Below are 16,241 nucleotides of genomic sequence, written 5' to 3'. Positions count from 1 at the left end.
GGCGCAAACGGAAGTGGCCCAGAGTTTTGTAATCTACTCCGTACTCTCTCTCCCCTGGATTAGAACCATCAATTGTATGATCTAAGACTTTCTCTTCCATCAGTGAATTTCCGCGTATGCTAATATGGGTTCTCGTCAGCGTGTATCTGTAGCATGCCAGGCGTGTCGAAAAAGACGCGTCAAGGTGAGGGTTTACAGTGTGGGTGGAAGTGATGATGCGCGCTGACCAGACGGTCTTTCACCCTCATTTTAGTGCGATGGAGTTAAACCACGTTGTTCAAGATGCGCCACATTTCAAGGAATTTGTGAATATCGACATTCTGAAGAAAAGCGCAAGTAAGTCTGTCATCTGTACTATATCATAGAAAATTTATCAGTTCATTTACTAGCCTATTAGACCGCCAAGTAAGCGTTATATTCAATCCTTGCTCTCTCGCATTGACCACCTCGAGCGGCAAGTAGCAGAGTATGCAGTGCAGGACGATAAGGCTTCATCCAAATCGATATCAACTCATGGCTCCACAGTAGCTAGCCAGCAGATGTGTCACTCGACCAACGCTTCAGGGGGCCTGAATTCAGTCCGAGAGCTAGCTGACCTCTGTGGTAGATTAAGCTTGGGAGAGGGGCAGGAACTGCGGTTTTTTGACTCCCGCAGCATCCTCGCCATGATTGATGACCAAATAGATGAGAGGTGCCATTATCACCTGCTAAAGTTCCCTGCGGACCGAAACCAGCGACTAGGCATTGGTGACGTTGATGTAAGTCAGGCAGTTCAACGGACCCTGTTGAGTGTGTTTTGGACATGGCAGAATTCATGGCAATACCTTGTCCATGAAAGTGCATGGAATCGGAGCTATACAGTGCGAGATAATGATTATTGCACACCAGTTTTGCTATACGCGATGCTAGCAGTGGCTGCTCGTTACTCTAATAAGTCAGATGGGTATGGTACTAATGAACCAAGCCTTGATGGTACACTCTTCTCTTCAAAGGCAAAGCAGTTGATTTTTGAGGAGATTGAAGCGCCCCGACTGCCGACTGTGATTGCTGCTGCATTGATTTCAATTGCGGAGTTATCATTGGATCTTGAACCGGCAGGATGGACGTATATTGGTATGTCAATGTTATAGAACCGGACTTACATCCTACTGATAAAAAGGAGGAATTGCTGTGAGGATGGCCTATACCCTAGGCCTTCACACGGACTCTCACCAGTGGGTCGAATCTGGACGCATCACAGCAGAAGAGGCAGAAATCCGATCAATCGCTTGGTGGGGTTGTTACATGATTGAAAAGTGAGCCACCTGTCCCGAACATTCCTACTTTTCTGCAGTGAGCTAATGGACGGGAGCTAGGTTTTATAGCACTGCGCTAGGCCGTCCAAGCGCATGCAACGATCGCGATATTCATACCCCGTTGCCTACCGTACTACCTGAGGTTGAATATAGAAGCTTTCAGGGGTCATTTGCATTAGATTCTGGACTCAATGTGCCTATCAGCTATTCTATAACCAATTTCCGCTACACCTGCGATATGCTTCGACTGGTGACTAGTCCCATGGACGAAATGTGAGTTGCTTTACCTACACGTATATCCTAGGATTGCTTCCTGGAGAGCGATCACTGACGCCGCCATAGATACTCAGCGGACCCCAAACCCAAGCTTGAAGACAGAATCGCTCCCGCTCTCAAGACAGCTATTGCATTATCTGCCTTCTATGATAAAATTCCAAGTGTAATCCGTCTGCCCTCTTTCGCCTCAGGTATCCCCGTGGCTGTGCATATCTACTACTTTCAGTAAGGGTTGACCACCCCTTACACCTTCATATTAAAACTAAACTGTTAAGTATCCATTATCATAGCCTCAATATTCTCATTCACCGCCCCTTTATCTCTGGGCAAGGCACCCCTGCGATGCCCGGAATTAAACCCGAAATAGCCCACCGGAACTTCTCAGAATGTACTAGGTCCGCCGAGACTCTGACGTTGATATTAAAAGAAATCGAAAAACATTACTCTTTAGTAAGTGGGAGTCCTTACCTTATTACACTCTTTCGTAGAAAATGGATAATTGACTGCCCTTCCACAATAGAGAACTGCTACCATATCCATAATCCATCCAGCCCTGACAGCCGGCATAATTCATCTCGTCAATTTGACTCTGCCATACTCCGCATTGAAAGAGAAGTCAAAGATTTACTTTCGCCACGTTATCCAGGCTCTGAAGCAAATGAGTATTGCTTGGGTATGGGCACTTCGGGCAATCCGTCTCCTAAGAGTGGTTGCCCACCATTGGCTACCTGGAGAATATGCAGAATTAATGGAACATGCGTTGGCAGACGTCTCCATGTCAGCAAATTCAATGCTACAGGCGTCATCAAACACCCCGCCACCACTCGATATGTCGGATCATAATCAATCTTGGGACGAGATTGTACAGCAGACCTTTGATCTATCATGGCCCGAGGGGGATTTGTTCCAGTCAGGTCTGTCGTTGTTCCATCTGGACCAATGGCCCGAGATCTAGTCCCAAAGTTTATTAATGCGACCATTTCCACCCCTCGCCGTTGTGAATCGAGTCTCGGTCAAGTAGACAACATTGATTCGTATACGGAATTTATTCCGTAGGGAATCAGCTTGATTTCCAATCTATCTGATCTTCATCTTGTCTTAACACAAATCGGTATTTTTCATACACACCAAGGTAGTGGCCACAAAACAGATGAATGAAAGTCTGATCATCTAAACTATCTCAAATTTCTAGTCACTTAAGTATTTCCAACTAAATCCTCTAATCATGCCATACTTCATCTAGTTGAAATGACAGTCAGGTGCGATGGCTGACTCATCTGGATCCTCCCAAATCCGGTCATTTTGGTTGACATCTTATAACTAAACCCTCATGTTTTCAGATGTGAATAAAACAATCAACCTTCCTCTGGACCATAACACACGCAAGTCTTTCCTATATGAATGGTATTGATATAATTCTATCGATATATGGCTTAATGTCGATGCTAATGTGCTAGCAATATATATTGTAGGGCCACCGCTATTCACCAGCTCCGGGAGGATCATTTAATCAGTCTTGTGGCAAACGTGATGTTAGAGAATGGTTTATGTAGCTAAAATATATAATGTTACAAAGTTTAGAAACATATGACTTCATCCTATACAATACTCTGGAGTACGCTGAAACTGGCTTTTCGGCCCTATAGCAGCATAAGTGCTTTCTTGCACAGAGTTTGGGCGATAAAAATCTGCAAGGGTGGCACGCCTTTTGCAAACTGTTGTGCTGATGAGCATAGTCTTGTTCTCCCGGAAGTCATATTTTGATGCCTCAGGGGAGTCCACATTTGGAGATCTAGCAGGGCAACGGCTGTTTGAGCTAGAGAGTTTCTTCCTACGGTGCTAGGCTATATTCATATACACTATGGTTTCTATGATGCCTGTAGGTCTTTCTTTTGTATCTAAACTCTTGAAGCTACTGTAGATACTGCAGACACATAAAAGAATCGTTAACCGAGCGAGGTTGGGCGTCATTGGTGATGATCACCGGACCTTCAGTCGGCCGCTTCTGAGTAAGGTAGAGGATACAGGGCCGGGAACTTAGGGTTATGGAGGATAGGTGGCGTAACAGAGAAACATGTAACTTACAGGGCCTGGATCTACATTGATCTCTTTACCATATGTTACTATGCCTTGACCCACAGTTCTTCCGAGTCTTCCAAAAGGAGAATAGCGGACCTTGAAATTAGGGTCTGGGAAACTATGAAGGAGTCTAGGTGAAGCCGTTTTCCGAAAAGTCTGTAATACCCACTAGCCTGTGGTCAAAAGGAACTCCTAAGCAATCCATGATTGAAGATCGAAATAGGTGAAAAGTGCTGAATCACTATGTGGGCTTTGATCATCCCAATTCGTTGGCGGGGTAGTCTGGTGCCCGGGAAAGAGAGTCTAAACCAAGATAAAGGCGAACATTTACACTGGGGAGCGTGATTTATTTTACAACTGTATCAATACATGGTACAAATAACTGACTCCAGCACATTTTCCATTCATATATAACCGCTAGGAACTAGCTGATTATTCACCTACGGTAAAGCTTCTATATATACTAAGTTGTAAAAAAGGTGTCCGGGTGTTATACACTCTTGTTTTAATAATATGGATCTTCTAGTCTATGGATAGATGGAATTGTGCTTATTAACTGATAGTAAGTGATATGATTGGACTAAATTAATATACTTGATCATATATGGATTAGCGGACCCCCAGAACTAGAAAAAGAGTGTGCAACACCCGGACACTGTTTTTGCAACATAGTGTACCAATATGTCAAGGTAACCTTCAGCTTTCATCAATAATCACCCCCACGTGTCTAAAATGCCCTCTCGCGCTATGTCTCCTTGCACCCACATTATCAACACACCGTTCGAGGAATGCACCAAAATCTTGCTCTGGGTAAGCGGTCCACACTCGTTTGATAAAAGCCTTCAGCTCAGTAAAAAACTCTTCAATGGGATTAAAATCAGGAGAATATGGTGGTAAATATTTTACCCTCACTCCTTTCTTGTTACACATTTCCTGTAGTCGTTTAGAGTGATAGAAGGATGTATTATCCATAATAAGCACTGATCTAGGGTCAGGAAATCTTCCGCAGTGGTGAAGAAGTTGTTCAATAAAATCCTCAAAAACGGCAGTATCTGTAGAACCCTTAAATATATAAGAAAGAAGAATTCCGTCTTGAGTATACGCAGGCAATATCTGGTAACGCTGGCCCCAATGAAATCTAGATCTCTGAACCGGTGTTATACCTAGAGGAGACCAGCCTGTTCGTCTGATCCCTGCGCGTGTGTCACACCCAGACTCATCGACGTAGAACTAATTGATATGAGCAATATTCATCGCGTATTTCAGGGTTTCACTCTTTCGCCTTTTGCCGAATTGTTTTTCTCGACTATTTAATTTTCTAAAGAGCCCTGCTAATACTATCGGTTGAGACATTAATATTAAATCCATCCCATAGGAAGCCCGCTATTTCATCAAGATATAAGCCTGGCTTGTCGAGAAAACGCTCACATAGAGCATCTAGCATAGACAGGGTAATACTCGGCCACCGCCCTACACAATTTGGAGGCACCCCAGGAGTACCAAACATGAGCAGATTAGAGCATATATATTTGACAGCTTGCTCACTGCACCCCCGCGGCAAAAGCTGTTTTAGATATCGACATTCCATTCTTCGTCATATCACAGATAAGTTGTTTCTTTGCCGGGGATAGTGGGGGCACCATTTTTAACGGTAATACTGCTGTCGCAGGATGTTGACAATGCAGAGAAAGAGACTGAAAGATCAAGGTCATCAATAAATCAAATAGTACTGGTAATTTACCAAGCTCTTTATCGTTATATATATCATTACAAGACACGTAAAGTTTCATTATAGTGTCAAGCATACATTAACTGTATAAGGAGTAGCGTGTCTTGGCATATGATTTAAAACGCGACACAGTTTTTTTTAGGGGGGGCAGGTTGGTTTCGCAGGTCACTGTATCCACAAGAGACTATCCGGGAGACCGATCGCCCCGAGGGACCCAGAGGAAGGTGGAGATTGAAGTGTACTGTGTGCCGCACAAAGATGCTGAGATCGCTAGCTAATGATTTAGTCAGTCGAAACTTGAACTAGAGGAACCTATAATAAAAGTGAAGACTACCCGGTGTGGGCCTGGAGAGTCTTATTTTACCTCATATCATTTTTGGATGATTGTCAGCAAGCACTATAGTACATTAGTTATATTCCGCGCTGCTGTGATTAACATCACATCAATATTATAGTATAAAACTAAGTCAACCTCAACGGAATCGACTTTACTTCAAAAGTAGATGAATAATGTTATCGAGAGGACTATATAAAAACAGCATTCCGAATTCATGGCCATTTCCGTCGCGATTCGTATTTTCGCATTCTCGTACCCTCGTATACTCGTACGGCCGCGGGCAACCGTTTTTAGAAATATGCCGAGAGCGGGTCACTTTTAATCTGGGTGAAAGATCTTTCAGTCTCGTTGCCACTATGGTCCACTCTTTCTGAACCTTGCCCTTGGTCTATTGACGCAACTATCATTGGCTAAAGATTTGGTCTCGACGAAGTCAGTTTTATGGTTACCTTGGGTGTCCCGCTTACTCCTATCGACTTAGATATAATTGTTAAGTTCAAAGCCCTAACCGGTCATGGATCGGGGTAAAAGACTAGATGGGTTAAAGTGGAGTCATAGCGAAGAATCTATTAGCATGATTAACAGGTTAGAGTATATATTAAGAAACAACGATAACGTCTGAATGTTTCGGTCATTTGTTCCTCTTTCCTCCTCTTCTCAATCCCTTCTCGGTCCATCTGTGCTTTAGCCTTTGATCTCAAACTTCTGAGAGAAAGCAGTCTGGGTAGAACTTGGATTTTTTTTATTACAGCTACTCGATATCTACTATCTTTACAGCGCAACTCTTCACGTTTCGACCGAGATGGACTCCACCGAAGGGACGTTCGACTTCAAATTATACCGCTATACACCCTCGCTTGCGGCGGCAGTCCTCTTCCTTGTTCTATTCGTTTTAATCACACTATATCACCTGTACCAAGTCATACGCTTAAAATCATGGTATTTTCTTGTATTCGTTATTGGAGGAGTTTGTAAGTCCGCCCCTCCCCCCCACCTCCTCCTCTTCCTAACCTAAGCAAAAGGAAGTAGAAAGAAATGAGGGAAATACTAATGTATACGTATAGTTCAGATCATCGGCTATATCTGCCGAGCAATAGCACATAACGATACCAACTCTATACCCATCTATTCTATCCAAACTATCATGATCCTCCTTGCCCCACCTCTCTACGCTGCATCGATATACATGACCCTCGGTCGATTAATCCAGTACCTGGACGCGGAAGCACTCAGCATCGTACCCATAAGATGGTTAACCCTGATATTCGTGATCGGCGACGTAGTCGCATTCGTCATGCAAGCAGCAGGTATGCATCATCCTCCTCCCAGTTTCCATCCAGCCTAAAACTAACAAAACGAAACCTCTAGGCGGTGGTATAATGGCCAGTGGAACTCTCAGCGCCATGAACACCGGCGAGACAATTACGATCATCGGTCTTGCCGTGCAACTCGCATTCTTCAGCGTCTTCATCGTCACCTCCACAATCTTTCACTGGCGAATTCACAAGAACCCCACGGAGAAATCGTTACTCAAAACCCAACCCAAGTGGACGGACACTACCTGGGTAACTATCATGGGCGTACTTTACGTGTCCAGTGTGCTTATCCTCGTGAGATCGATTTTCCGTTTGATCGAGTATGCACAGGGTAACGCTGGATATTTGATCAGCCATGAAGCGTTCATGTATGTCTTTGACTCGATGCTGATGTTCCTTACTATGGTTGTTATGAGCTTCTATCATCCTTCGAAGCTCTTGAACCCGAGTAATATGGAACGGCGGGGTGGGCAATCGGATGATACTACTACGCAATTGCATCGGATTGCGTCGGCTTAGTGTTCGTCGGATCTACCATCGCTTGTATTTCGGTTTTTCAGATACCTATTTGAGTTCGTTGTTGTGGCTATTACCATTTGTCTTTGATAGTGCACTTGCATTTGAGTTTTCCTAGATAGATTAGATCTTATGCGGGGCTGTAACCTATATTTGATGCTATCATGGTTTAGAAGTTTAGCCATTAAACCCTGCGTTATCTTCCCGAAGCAGATAGGAGGTGTGAAATCTGATTCTTGGAATTATTCCTTGTGCAAGCCACGTTTTACGTCATGATAGGTCGACAGATTGCCTAATGAGTGGGTCAGAAGGTCATTACTATATCCAATTTACATGTTCATATCGTCCTCCATATTAAGCATGCACTGTAGGCTTTCCACATTCTAGAACTATTATTTGGGCCCCTAAGGGGCTAGATCTAAAAGTTGCTTGGCGGCTCCTCTGCCGTTAAACTAGTTGACTTTTTGCTCTTCTTTTTACCTTTACTCTTCTTCCCTACTCTGGTTGTTTCCTTGCTCTCGACTGGTGAGAGCCCAGAGTACACATAGCCGACATCTGGTTCAGGGGCAGGGTCCTCTGCGGGAGAAAGAGCAGCCACAAGGGATGTCAGTAACTATTTCATTTCCAACCACAAGATCACGTTTAGGACTCACAGTTAAAGATATGCTCAGGCTCACTCATTAACGGAGTATCCATGCTCAATGATGGGCTTCCATTACCATTGTTTCCACCACCACTAGTACCAGGATTCTCCAGGTGGTTGGCTTGGGGAGTGTCCGTGCTCGGTATGGCTACTCTTGATTAGCTCTATCACTCTTGGATATTAAGGATATAATGGTGTTGGCATACTTATCCCTTGTATGTTGACAAACCTCCTACAAGTCTTCGACCCATTTTCTAGAGTTTCGAGCTTTTTGGAGAGTTGTTCGCGCAAGTCGCGATTCTCCTTCGATTCCCCTGCAATACGGGAGACCAGTGCATCTGGCATGTCGTGTACCCCTATTGGTGAAAGCAGTTGGTTAAGAGACTTCGTAAGAATAGTTTCTACGACGTCAGTGGCGACACCATCGATGAATCGCTTGAGTGCAACCTGGACTATGTCAGCATTTCATGCTCCTAGGGCCAATGACAAAGCTCCAAGGCACATACTTTGTAGTATGCCAGTGTACAATCGAGAGCTTCCCGAGCGGCGTAGCGGATCATGTCCGTTTCGGCGGATTTCAGCAGCGAGTTCAAAAGCATATAGAGGTTAAATTTCCCCCTACTGTCACTGGTATAAGAGTTGCAGTTGCCGCAATTGCCACAGTAGTCTTGGTCTGGTTGTTCTTGTTGGTTGTTGTTCTTGTAGTAGATATCAACTGATGTTGTAATGTTGGGCACGTCGAAGAAATCAGTCAGAACGCCGGAGAATCTGTCCTTCATTATATCGCGGCGGGCCTTCTGTAGATCCTCGGTAAAGGAATGATTATAAGTAATTGTATGTCCACCTTGATGCGGCTCCAGCAATTCAGTCAGCCTTGCCTCCATGTTTTTCAAAAGATCACTGAGGGCTGGTTCAACGACCTCCTTCAACAACGCTCCCAAGGTTGCCATATCGCTCACGTCCGCAACGGCAGCATAAATAAATGTTTTTGTTGCTTCCCAGACTTTAGTGACGTGAGAATTTGCAATCTTTTGCCATGGTTGGGATTGCTCCTTAAACAAATCATTGATGATCATCGGGTTGAACGTTCCCGGAAGCTCCCTCCCTCTGGTTCGCCTCAGTAGCATTTCGATATGCTGGAGATACTCTTCGCGAGTAACACACAATTGTGTGTCTGGTGTTCTTCGCCGGCCCTTAGTGTTGGATATGCGACGGTAGTGCCCATTTTCGTTTATGTGCTGCGCGAAATCTTCATTCAGGTTCTGGATGACTGCACGCATTCGCTTATTATATCCATTTTCTGAGTGGGCACTCTCAAAGAATGAGGTATTATAACTGCCGTCTAGACCAGATCTCACGAGAGTCTGAAAGCATTGGCTGATATGGAGAAGATACGATCGCTGCTCCTTGAGGGTAGCGCGAGGCTCTCCGAGGTTCTCGAGCCTCTTAGCACATTTGTCTATCTCAGACTGGATCTCATGGATCAAGCTGGGTAGCTCTGCGGCGATTTGACCAAGAAGTAACTTACTGAGTCGTTGTCGTAGTGTGTCTATACCGACGTGGGCCCGTGGCAAGTCTTCCCAAATACCCTGGGAAAAGAACTCGGCTTCCTCTTCTCCTCGAACAGAAAGATCAGAAGTCCCTCTCTCCGTGTCCATATTCTTGAGGACATGCCAGCCGAGGCGGAAACTGACTTCCTGGTTCTTAGCAAGCGAGACAAACTGGAGTTCACTTCCTGAGCCCTCAACCAATGTATCGGGTTTCGTGATGACACCAAGTGTTCGTTGGCCGGAGGGATCGGCCTCTCGGGCGAGTCGGAGAACGATCTGGTTTGCAAAATCATTTTTGGCGGATACAACGGCGAGAATGATACTCCTTCGCTGCTTCATATATGATTGAACGACATCTTGAACGAGGGCGACATCGGCGGCGGACTGCAACTTCGTTTCCGAGTGGATCAACCCAGGAAGATCGACGATCGTTAAATGGGGACGGTCGGGCCCCGACACCTCAACTCGAAGGAGGTCATTTGAGAAGGCTTTGCCATTCGTAAATATACCCATAGCAGCCTTTGCGTTTTCGATCAGATTTGGAAGTCCTTCGAAGCTCTGGAGCTCCTCATGAAAGCGCAAGAGGGTGTCCCGTTCCACATGATTACGCGAGTGATGAGGGACAATGGATACTTTCACCCCAATGTCGGGGCTCTTGCGCAGAACAAGCTCTGTGGGGAAGCGTGTGCAAAGGTTGCTTTTCACAGGGAATGAAACACCAGATATCGCCTCCAACACGGAGCTTTTGCCTGAAGACTGATCTCCGCACACAATTATCTGTGGAAGAGAGATATAGTGACTGATGCCCTGGAGACGGAGCGTATCGACTGAATCTAGGAGCTCCAGGTGCTCTTCTGCGCATAATGCGTCCAAGGAACTCGTTGAGAACTGACGCAGGACCATTTTCATCAACAACTATCTGGTATGGGGTCTAGTGAAGTCAAGTAAAAGCAAAGGAGAGGGTGGTTTAGTAAAGACGTAAAGTGTCCAGAATAAACTTGTGAGAAACAAGATCAAAATTCAATCGACCACAAAGCTAAGTGGTTCGCTTGGTTAAAGACGATGTAACAGAAGAAGGAGATGCCGACGGAGCAGATTTTATACCAAATCGATGTGCGAACAAAGGGGGGTTTAATTTACAGAAAAGCGTGTGGCTGCCTGCCATAGATCATTATCTAGTAAGGCAGTCATTGATCGACAGTCTATGCGACTAGCCGAACCTTCCAAGATAGGTTAGTAGGATACCTATCCATGCAAGGCTGAGATTCCATCTTGTCTATTACCATGAGCCAAAACTGCAATGTAGCTGCGCCGGTTCCCAAAAGGGAAGTATCCTGCTCGACGGGGTTTTAAATACTGCAAGCGGCATAGCGCAGCCACTTGGCCGTGAGCGATTGGAGAAATTAATCGAGGAGAAGGGAAATTGGCTTGCATAGAGTATACGGAGTATGTGCTTGACATGAAAAGTGTACATTCTTTGTCAAGGAATAAAATGCCAATGGTGTTTAAAAAAAAAAAATAAACAAGAAGGGAAACAAAACCACAAAGGCCCCAAATATGGAATTTTGCCAGCGTAACCCACTCCTTACCAGACGCTCTTCCTGTCCACCTCCCAGCAGTTGTTCGTAGGACAGGTCAGATACATCAGGGATGGAATACCGCATGACCAAGCCAACCTGGTCTTCTAGTTTCAAGAAGGATGAATCGGGAAGAACTATGTAATAAAGGCCGTTCTCCATCAAAGCCCGGTAATAAGTCAGTATGTGTTTCCTGCCAATCCTCCCAAGTATTCGGCATCAATCGTGTTCCATCATCCACCAGCCATTCCTGACGCGGTGGACACAAGAACACCAAGAACTGCAATATTTGACTACGCAAGCATTGCCATTCTCCTGTGCTTTCCAATATCTCTCGGCCGCCTTGGAGCCCATACCTAGCGGCATACACAAGAGCATCAAGTCCGGACCGGTCAGATAGAATTAGGTTACCGGATTGTTTGCGTTCGGCTTCATATTGTGCGAGAAGAATCAATTTCTGGACTTAAGTGCTTTCCATGGGTTATTCCTAATAGCATCGCGCGTGATACTGTGCTCCCGAAGAAGAGTTCGAGCTACTTCCGAGATTCTGTGCATAACGATGTAGTTCTGATAGCTGTGAAAAGCGTTGCATGTGGGATTCACAAGAGTAGTCTTTCCTGTAAATTGTGCTCCTATACTATAGACAGAAGTATCGGGTCGTATTTTGGAAATAGAAATGGCATTTCTCGTGCAAATGGAAGATTGGCTGCAGATGGGAATAAATCAGTGAGTGGAGGATATCTTTATACGACGGACTAGCAGTGAATAAAAATGCCCGCTCGGTAACGACATATCACTGTGCATATGGAGACATCTCACAAGCAGCTCTCCTCTCCTACCCAACCCGCCCATAGATCGGCTTTATCAATCTTTCTCTCCATGCACGTTAATTATTCCATGAAGCCCACTTGACCAATACCCCACCTTACCATTGCCTTCACAGAGATCCAGCTGTTTTACATATACCCTGCAGACCAAATTTACACAGACCGATGCCACATGGAGTTACAATATTCCAGGCTTGCTGGAGATAATCAAGGCTGAATGCAGCACAGTTGATTTAGCTAGTTGAATCAGGGTCTAACCCGAGAACCAGAAAGTTTGATTGAATTTTCTCAATGTCCACCCCTAACGGGGCCACTTCGTCAGCCCTTTGGACTGGCGAATCCATTTTTTGTGCCCAGATACCTGTCCTGGAACAGTATGAGGGTTGGCAATAAAGATGCTGAAGGGCTCTACATCAGTACAGAGGCGCAGAATCTGTTCAATGGTTTAACCTGGCCTTCGTGATTTAGTGTCGACATGTAATTCGACCTAACGATAGAATAAATAACAAAACCATTCCGCTTGCCCTTCTCTATAAGACAACCTAGTTTTGGTAAAGGCTTAATGCACCACTACGTTGGTTGTTATATGAGATAAGTGCTAAAGTTACAATGAGACGCTGAGCAAAAGAAAAACAGAAAAAGAAACAGAAAAAGAAACAGAAAAAGAAACAGAAAAAGAAAGAAAGAAAGGAAAAAGAAAAAGAAAAATATAAGAAATAAAAATAGAGAAAGAGGTAGAGAAATAGAAGAGCTTTCCGGCTCTCAACTATTACATGGGTGCACGTATACCTGCCTTGAGTGGGCCTCTCTTTTAATAACTGATCCCCAAGCAGCTCATTATGTCGGAATGGATGGTCAACTGAATCGCCAACTTCCTGATAATCTAGACATTATACGTAACCTATTTGATGAGTCACATCGTTATTCATTTAAATGATTTGATTTCCACCCAGCTTCTGTCAAGCCACTGAGTCCAATAGCTGTTATAGCCATCTATGTTCAGAGTTAAGACATTTCATCGGGGTTTGAAGCTGTATCCATTAGACCCCTTTTAGAAAGTCTCATGTTGCCTAGAACCATGACCTTTTCCGTAAATCTGGTTTAGCATGAACAGTGTATTTGAGGGTTAAAGCGCTCATTTATCCTCTGTATATAAATCTGCAGCTTCAGCACCAAATGGAGTGCGTCTAATATCCTAAGAAAAAATATCTTCATCAGCTTTTGTGGAACAGGCCGTGCCTTGTAACAACACCAGCTCAGGTTACTGATATTTTCCAGGTGTAGAGAGAACATGTAGATGGTATCTCATCTCATGAGGCGCATATCACATTTCTCCTGTGTTGTTGTGCTGCACTTAAGAGTGGTGTCAACGATGCTATGGCCCCTGCCTGTCATTGCCAATTATCGATGTTGCCTAAGAGCACTACTACATTTAACCTTCTCCACTCTGCTCTAGGATAGAGTGACAGGGCATGATGACATATTCAGAAAGTCCGATACATGGCTATTCTAAATACATTTCAAACTGGATCGGCTACTGGTGTGGTTTCTTCTCCTGCGGATATGACTCGACCAAGTCCGATAACGGGAGACATGAAGATATCTACTGCGACTAGGCAGATGGCGAAGACTAATGAGAGTTGTTCAAAATCACATTGATGGGTTGACAGTTGGAATAAAGCGATTTGTAATGTATGTCTATATTATAGACCTCATTCAGCATTGTTCTCACTTGAGATGGCCAAGCTTTCTGGCACCAGACAAATCTTCCATCATAATTCCCAGTGCCCTGTGCTTACATTATAAAAAATATTGAATCCAAATGCTTCGTAGTGTCGCTTATGTACAGTACAGGGGAAATCAAAGCGAATTATTCTCTCCTCCAGAATGTTCTTCCACCTGGTAGATATCCATACCTCGCTTAACGAAATTAATGAACGGCCAACAAAAGAAAGCAGCAATTGAGACTTACTCCGGGGTTCCCCCGTAGGTCGAGAACAAGATTCGTTGGCGGTTTTAGGTATACCCACTTCTTACCCACCGGTTCCAAAAATGACCCAACGTAACTATCCCAAGTTAAGTTGTAGCGAACATAATCCAATTGGGTAATCTTTCCACCTTGACTACTATTCTCATCACATGAAAAAATCTTTTAACCTGCAGCAAGTCAAGAAAGGACAAGACGCTAGTGCGGGAGCCAAAGAGTCTGCTAGCCGTGGATCGGAGACTCAATACGAGATCACTGACATCGAATCACATTTAACCATAAAATTAAGTGTCTTTGAAACCCCTGCTGGTGGTGACACCGGGGCCAGACCCGAACTCGAGTCGGCTCAACCGATGTTCCAGTCAGTAACGTTCTTTAGCACGGAGCATCTTAAATAGCCACGGCCGAAAAAAAAAAATATAAATGGTGGAACGGCCCACCACAACTCCCGCGGAACCACAAAATCGCGGCACTAGACATCAATCCCCATCTGCCTAGGTCTAGTGTTTGCTCTAGCCTAGGCCCTAGGGGTTAACCATCCACTCCGGCCGAGGTTTGCATTAGGCCGAGAAAGGAAATCAGTCGTGTGCGGACCAGAAGCTGCTACGAGCTGCCTACCATCTGCCTCGCTGGTGAATATTCACCTATAATACCGTTCTTTCTCTGGTTATTGGTTGATTCTTTCGTGGTTCTACTGGCCATTACCATGCCCAAACTAGACTTATTATGTTGTTGAGAAGGTGCTCGAGGAAAACCATGGGAGACAAGAGGCTAAGCAACAACCCAGGGGCGATTTATCCACTCGCTTAATTCATGGCCGACACGGCCGTAGTCTAATATGCAGCTGATATCCCCATTCGTCGTTAGTCGGAGTCTAGTCATGTTTCGCCCCTTCGTTTAAAATAAGCAAGACATCCCTGCTGATTGTCCTGAATCTATAAAGACCGACTATCACGCCTCGTGTGAGTTTAGCTTACCACTCTTATTTCTTCTTACTTGCACGAGAGAACCGACAATCGCCATGGACAGCCATGACCTCTTTCTCCATGCTGCTGCTACCGGTGACGTAGCATCCATGGAACAGGAATACCTGAAAAACAAGACAGTCCTCTCTAGCAAAGACTCCGCTAACCGGACGGCTCTCCACTTGGCTGCCCTTAACGGTCACTCGAAAGCTGTTGAACGGTTGCTGGACTATGGCATTGCTTGGTGTTCCAAGGATAATAAGGGCCAGACAGCATTGCATCTGGCCGCCCAGCTATCGTCTGCAGCAATAGCCAAAACCCTCCTTGAGAGAGGCGCGAATTGCTGCACCCAAGACCATGACGGGAAAACACCGATATTTTACGCCTACCAAAACTATTCCCCCGATGTCGTGAGTTGTTTTCTAAAATATGTCGAATCATCATGCGGAACGGACAAGAATTGCAGCCTTACGCCACAGATCATTCTCCGAGGCGGCTGCCGGAAATGGACTCCTCTCCACGCTTAGTGAGGCTGCACGGTCCTTGAATAGAGTGCGCCGGTCTGTACGGCGCAAGGCTTGAAAATTCTCTCTCCCTTCGCCACCCAAATCCCATTTCTGGAGAAATTGCGTGTCCGATCTCGTTTATTCCGAGTATATCCACCACGCGCCTTCATCCCATCTCGGAAAGTCAACCCCGAATGGCGCTGGGGAATGTTCTCTTTTATTCGACAATCGAGTAAGATGCCGTACGCGCTGGATTACAAGATCCTCTTCGAACAATGACTGCACCATCATAATATCGGATCGACACAGCGAAGGGAAGACCTCCCCCCACTGTCAGCCGCAGGCCAGCCCTGCGACAGCCCTGCCTCCCGACGAGAATTCCGATCCGCCGTTTTCCGCGCGTCTCCCAGGCGTCGCCCGAGGCGTGGGATGGTGACGGTGACGGTGGGTGTGGATCGAGGGTGGTATACGGATTCTTAATGCACAGCCAATGGGAACCCTCACCCTGAAAGCGTGGACGGCTATGGTGGGGCATTCCAACTGCAACAATATACTAGCCAATACCTGTACTTTAGCCTATGGATTATCTCCTGTTCAATAATATTACCTTTGACGTACCAGATCTTGTACAGTGGGAG

General features: G+C 45.3%; 4 protein-coding genes across 4 annotated transcripts; 3 read left to right on the top strand and 1 right to left on the bottom strand.

The window, feature by feature from the left end:
* Positions 1-89: 89 nt before the first annotated feature.
* BDV27DRAFT_126569 (transcription factor domain-containing protein) lies at positions 90-2,714 on the top strand. The gene is made up of 8 exons (XM_032066574.1): positions 90-184; positions 254-336; positions 398-1,113; positions 1,163-1,295; positions 1,356-1,568; positions 1,638-1,796; positions 1,847-2,021; positions 2,092-2,714. The coding sequence occupies exons 1-8, from the start codon at positions 125-127 to the stop codon at positions 2,524-2,526; spliced, it is 1,974 nt and encodes a 657-aa protein (XP_031928729.1). The 5' UTR covers positions 90-124; the 3' UTR covers positions 2,527-2,714.
* A 3,804-nt stretch (positions 2,715-6,518) lies between these two features.
* BDV27DRAFT_171496 (RTA1 domain-containing protein) lies at positions 6,519-7,655 on the top strand (the record flags this gene model as incomplete). Its single annotated transcript, XM_032075611.1, has 3 exons — positions 6,519-6,687; positions 6,781-7,023; positions 7,085-7,655. The coding sequence occupies 3 exons, from the start codon at positions 6,519-6,521 to the stop codon at positions 7,549-7,551; spliced, it is 879 nt and encodes a 292-aa protein (XP_031928728.1). The 3' UTR covers positions 7,552-7,655.
* Positions 7,656-7,790: 135 nt separating this feature from the next.
* BDV27DRAFT_171495 (P-loop containing nucleoside triphosphate hydrolase protein) lies at positions 7,791-10,644 on the bottom strand (the record flags this gene model as incomplete). Its single annotated transcript, XM_032075610.1, has 4 exons — positions 7,791-7,840; positions 8,029-8,124; positions 8,398-8,638; positions 8,698-10,644. 4 exons carry the CDS (start codon positions 10,642-10,644, stop codon positions 7,791-7,793), a joined length of 2,334 nt encoding a protein of 777 aa, XP_031928727.1.
* Positions 10,645-14,599: 3,955 nt separating this feature from the next.
* Positions 14,600-16,195, top strand: BDV27DRAFT_126567 (ankyrin repeat domain-containing protein). The gene has a single exon (XM_032066573.1). The coding sequence runs from the start codon at positions 15,154-15,156 to the stop codon at positions 15,622-15,624; it is 471 nt and encodes a 156-aa protein (XP_031928726.1). The 5' UTR covers positions 14,600-15,153; the 3' UTR covers positions 15,625-16,195.
* Positions 16,196-16,241: the final 46 nt, after the last annotated feature.

The sequence above is a fragment of the Aspergillus caelatus genome (assembly GCF_009193585.1).
Source record: "Aspergillus caelatus strain CBS 763.97 unplaced genomic scaffold BDV27scaffold_65, whole genome shotgun sequence".
NCBI lineage: Eukaryota > Fungi > Ascomycota > Eurotiomycetes > Eurotiales > Aspergillaceae > Aspergillus > Aspergillus caelatus.
This window is presented reverse-complemented; position numbering and strand designations above follow the sequence as displayed.

Coding starts and splice junctions, on each gene's coding strand:
- BDV27DRAFT_126569 (XM_032066574.1), top strand. CDS start 125: ATGGGTTCTCGTCAGCGTGTATCTGTAGCATGCCAGGCGTGTCGAAAA. Junction 1,797..1,846: donor GTGCATATCTACTACTTTCA/GTAAGGGTTGAC, acceptor TAAACTGTTAAG/TATCCATTATCATAGCCTCA. Junction 2,022..2,091: donor TCGAAAAACATTACTCTTTA/GTAAGTGGGAGT, acceptor CTTCCACAATAG/AGAACTGCTACCATATCCAT.
- BDV27DRAFT_126567 (XM_032066573.1), top strand. CDS start 15,154: ATGGACAGCCATGACCTCTTTCTCCATGCTGCTGCTACCGGTGACGTA.